A 5,621-nucleotide genomic window follows, 5' to 3' on the forward strand; every position below is an offset into this window, starting at 1 on the left:
TTCTGTTCACGTGACTTTAGCCTTAAAAACTGTGATGGCAGGGGCTGACATGTTGAAATTGATACTCTGAAGACACTTGTTTAATCTAACCCAAAACAACACACTCATGAAACAATACGTAAACATCTAAAGAATATAGGAAAACTCCATAAAGAAGGTGTTTTGGTGCCTCACAACCTCTCCGATGATCATCGTTTCCAACGTCTGAACGTTGCTTTGTCTCTTCTGGCGCGTAATGCGCATGAACCATTTTTGGACAGAATTGTCACCGGTGATGAATAATGGATTCTCTTTGGGAATATTAAACGCCAAAAACAATGGCTCAGTTCCAGATAAAAAACATATCTGACCACAAAACCTGGACTCCATTCACAGGAAATGATGCTTTCCATTTGGTGGGACATCAAAGGAGTAATTCATTTGAACTCCTCAATCCACAGTGAACTGTCAATGCAGAGATCTATAGTCAGCAACTGGAACATTTAAATCAAGCCCTTCATCAGAAACCTCCTTCAATCGTCAATCAGAAAGGTGTTCTTCTTCTCCATGACAATGCATGCCCACATGTGGCATGTTTGATGCAACACAAGATTATGGAGTTGGGTTGGGAAGTTTTCCCCACCCACCATATTCTCCAGGTATGGCACCATCAGATTACCATCTTTTTCATTCACTGTGACACCATCTTAATGGGAAAACGTATATGTAACTGTGGATGGTGTTAAAAAGGACATGGACCTATTACTTGCTTCAAAGCCAAGTGATTTCTTTAATCAGGGCATTAATAACCTGATTGTAAGATGGATAAGCATCATCAATGAGAATGGAGACTACTTCATTTAATAAATGTTTTGTTTTGATATATTAGTTGTTCTGGTATTTTCATCTAAAAAAAAAGCAACATTAATTTCTTGACAACCTAATACATTCAAAATTTAATTAAGTAATTTTATTATCAATGTATGTCAATAAACTTGGCATCAACATGTAGCTTATAATTTAAATTTTAATATAAGCTTTGATTTCTTAATTTAAAAAGGATATATTTAAATAAATTCTCAATATTCACTTCTATGTGTCAGTCACATGATGCTTTTCTGCTCTGAATTTTTTATTTTAGATTTTCTTTCTTCCCTTATATGGGTTTCAGAAAGTCCAATAATTAGGTAATCCAACTATATATATTGAAAAACCATTATTTAAAATGTGGGCCTACCAACTTTATTTTCTGAGATATCAATACATTTGTTACATCCATCACAGAAGCTCCTTTCAACTCCTTATGCTTTTGAAATTATTTTCTCATGCTTACTTATTAATGATACAAGTTTATAACCAATTGAAATGCCATTTTATGAAGTATGTTGTTATGATGTTTTAATGTTAATTTATTGTGATAAAAAGTACCATTTTGGAAGAAGATCTTATTGAGGAAAGTCTGAACTCGGTGCTCTGGTAAGTAATAAAATTTTTTAAACCTTTTTATAGGTCAGTTAGAAAGCCAAGTAACTTTTAGTAGTTTTGGAGCAATCTGTTTTATTGTTTGCATATCTAAAAGCTACATGGATTATTTTTTGGACAATCAACTTAATAATAAAAATTTAGGGTTAATGAAAACAAAAGACCTCAATCCTAAAGTGCTGAATTTCTCATGCATATTTTCTATTTTGTGATATATATTTTTAACAAAATAACTAAACTTATTAGGTTAGATGAAAACTTAAATTGAAATGTTTCTGCCTCAAGAAATGCAGAAAGAACAGACATAGTTAAATGTCATGTGATATAACCTGAAATTTTGTTTAAACTTTCTACACTCCTGCTGGATGATTTATTGCTATTTGTGGTAGTCAGATGTGATTCAAAGAGCAAGAAAACAATAAAATTAAATGAAAACAGATGTAAACTGTTATGATACTGAGGCTATTTAGGATAAAATAACTGTAATCTTCTGTTACAATTTACAGTCATTTTAGAAAGAAAGAAGGGTAAGTTAGATATATATTGTATTTTATTATAGTGGTTATAAAGTCAATCAAATGGACCAAGCTTGTATAGTGTTAGCATAGAAAAAAATAACAGATAAAATATAAAGTTTATTGAAAAAAACCTTTTGATATTCATTTAGAAGTGACTAGAGGTTAAGCAAATGAATTTCAAAATTGAAAAAAGTATTTTTATTCATAACATGAAAATTACCTTCTGCTCAGAGTAGTCAGAGTCTGAGTCAGACTGACTAAACTAAATTCAGAGATAAATCTTTAGTAGAAATACTTTATTAAAAGTTCTTTTTTTTGTATAAGATGTACTTTTAACATTTACTAAAAGCTTACCAAATTTCATGCAGATACACTAAGTAAATTTGGAATTATATAATTTATAGTAAACATTAATTTTCCAATACAGGCTTGGTCGAATGGACTGACCCCATACGTATATGATATAGGGTTAAATAGAACTGTTTTCTAGCTTTATCTTTTTGTAAATATTTGAAGGAGGAAATGATAATGTGTATTTACAGTTTTCAGAAAATATCACATTCTCACACACAGGGGAGACAAATAAAAGTTTTTCAAAAAGGCAGTAAAAGAGTAACTGGCTTTAGTTCAACACTAATGCACTAAAATTTAAGGCAAACTAGTACATATAACCTCATGTTGTTAACTGGCAAAGAACTTACAATTATTTACTTTGGTTATAAGCTGGTGGTTTCACATGTCTCAAAAGCACTTTTCTTCATGTTTTAAAATATGTGTAGTGCATTTATGGAAATCAATCAAAGATTATTCAATGCAGTATGAATAAAAGTAAAACATTTCAAAAATTAATCTGCAACAATTTATAATGGAAGTAAAACTGATTAAATACAGCAGTCTGTAACACTTTATACTGGAAACAAAACTGATCAAATATAGTAATATGCAACACTTATACTAAAAGTAAATGCTGGTTAAGCACAGAAATCTGCAACACTTCATACTGCAAGTAAAAACTGATTAAGTACTGTAATCTGCAACACTTCATATTGGAAGTAAAAACTGATTAAGTACTGTAATCTGTAACACTTTATATTGGAATTAAAAACTGATTAAGTACTGTAATCTGTAACACTTTATATTGGAAAATGAATTAATAAAATAAAATGGAGACATAACCATTACAACCATAAATTAAGAGTACTTTGTATCAACTAAAAATAAAACCAGACCTGACCCATGCTGATATCTCTCAAAGTAACATTTATCAATCTGTTTCTTCTCTTGACCAATCAGTATGAACATTTTATTCTAGGCAAATACAAAATACAGATAAAGCAAAGCTTAATTATCTAAAAGTGGCTAATTTTAGTTACTGGATTGTAATAAAATTCAGGAATCCACATAAAACTTCAGAAATTAAAATGTTGGACAAATTCAAGCATTTAAAAGAAGATTGAATATCAGAAAATACACAGCAGCAAAATTCAGGAGTCCAAAAGAATTGATTGCTGGATATAAATAGATATTTGCTTGGATGCAACTTTAAGAAAATTGTAACACAAATTTGTTGAGACAAACCTCACCTTCAGCCTTATTAATTCTTCACTATTCATCCTTTCAAATTCCTCTTCGATAAAATCCACATTCACCTGGAATATAAGAATATTATTATTGTTAGTTACCAAATTGTTAATATAAAACTATACTGTTTAAACCCTGTTTTATTCATTACTTCTTTTATTATGTGCTAAATAAGTCAACAGATGTCTGGACCAGACTGATAATGTTAAAATAATGAATATTAAATTGAAATGCCAGCTTTCAGATCAATTACAACCTTTCTTCAGAAGCAAAAATTAACATAAAAACAGATTGAACATTACTTATAAAACAGTCAGTCAACAATACATTAGTACAATAATAAATGAAATGTGAAAAACATGCCATAACTCATGCCGTGATAAAAGTTACATGTGAATGGTCAGGTCTAATTGCAAAAATAACTGATAATTTTTTTGAATACAGGAAGATATAAAAACACCATAGTATTGTTGCAAAACCAGCTATTTATTTTAAAACCAAAGGTTAATATTTTCCTACAGTGAAAATATATTTCCAACAGATACTTATCTCCCACCTACCCCACATTTCTACATAGTTCAGCTGCATTGTAGAAATTGGGTTCAACTGAGGACGGAGTTTAAAAAGAAATACTCCTAAGTGGAAGAGGTACTGTGTCGGGATAAAGTAGGATGACTCCAACATGATAAGTCATTCCAACCCAAGACAGATGCTTCCCAAAGAAGCAGTTGAGATAATGGGTCCATAAACCTGGATTAAATGTCTATCTACAAGTGAGGAAGGACACCAAGAGAAATGTAAGGAAAGTCAATGCAACTGTCGAGCCAAGACAGATCTCTAACCAAATGCCTGACCCTGGTGTTCTTGGGAAGTATAAAAAATTTGGAATATACTCCTGTAGAAATATAATTGATAGGTTCTGTAGCATCCTGCAGGGCTCGAAATTTGTGGGAGTCCGGGAGCCAATAGCCCCTAAGAATGCTGGTGGGCTCGTAAAAAGTGTCTAATACATAGCCCACATGGCCACTTAAAATAAAATAGATCATAAAGTTTGACTCCACATAAATTGACCTAAGTGTTTCTTAAACAAGTAGTCATGTATAATCCACAAACATCATCACTATGAATGCCTATGTATTCAAAGTAAATGCACTTTCATTAACTCTTTCAGCATGGGCTTAGTCCCTGGGATTGACCTCATAACCATTTTGTGTTTGCTATGGTTTTCATGCTATAACTTTTAGATTAGTAAGCATATGTTAACAAAATTTGGCAGATTATCAGTAAATGTTACAATGCTTTCATATGTAAAATATCAAATTTTTTTAAACAAGTCTTAAGGTTTGTAAAACAATGTTTTTCTCATGCTAAGTAATTTTCATTTGAAGATAAACAATACTTTTGTCCATCAGAGAATTTTTAAATTTCACATGCATAATCTTTATAATGTCCAGATAGTTATCAAATGTTTCTTATGAAAAAAACACTAATTTTATCTGTTATTTTCAGTAATGATTCTCTGTATGGGTTTGGTCGATTTGACTGATCTCGCAACCACATTAAAAAAAATGAGGAAATAAATATAAATTATGCCTTTTTCGTTCTAGAACGACTACAAATTATAGCATGAAAACATAAATGTTTAGACTAAATAGCTTAAATCTCATAACATTTTACATTTATATATATTTATTATCTTTTATTATATTGACCTTTCAGCTGTGCCTGGCTAACAACACAGAAGTTACAATGGCGAACGCACGTGCACTCATGTTACCATATCCAATAATATAAAACTGACCTTTAGTCTTCACAAAGTGATCTGTCTTGGCTGTGTTTTAGTAGACTAGTATTTTACAGTCAAATTTCAATTATTATACATTATTTATATATATAGATTATTGCTATTTAGAAATAAGTTCTTAAACTTATTTTTCTTCAAACACAGAACAGTAAATAAAGAAGTAAAGCAAACAATTATCTCTTCTAGTTACGACCTTTGTACTCGGTTGCTGCTTGACGTAGGTTGCTAAGCCTTTAAAAAATCAAAAAATCATAAAT

At 30.7% G+C, this 5,621-nt stretch overlaps 1 protein-coding gene across 1 annotated transcript in view; it reads right to left on the reverse strand.

The window, feature by feature from the left end:
* Positions 1–5,621, reverse strand: part of LOC106460336 (UPF0668 protein C10orf76 homolog) — a 59,761-nt gene that overhangs the window by 30,431 nt on the left and 23,709 nt on the right. Inside the window, exon 4 of the mRNA XM_022387034.1 lies at positions 3,563–3,628. Coding sequence (XP_022242742.1) covers positions 3,563–3,628 — 66 coding nt within the window. The remainder of the gene's footprint in view (positions 1–3,562; positions 3,629–5,621) is intronic.

Source organism: Limulus polyphemus, unplaced genomic scaffold, assembly GCF_000517525.1.
Source record: "Limulus polyphemus unplaced genomic scaffold, Limulus_polyphemus-2.1.2 Scaffold755, whole genome shotgun sequence".
Classification (NCBI taxonomy): Eukaryota; Metazoa; Arthropoda; class Merostomata; order Xiphosura; family Limulidae; genus Limulus; species Limulus polyphemus.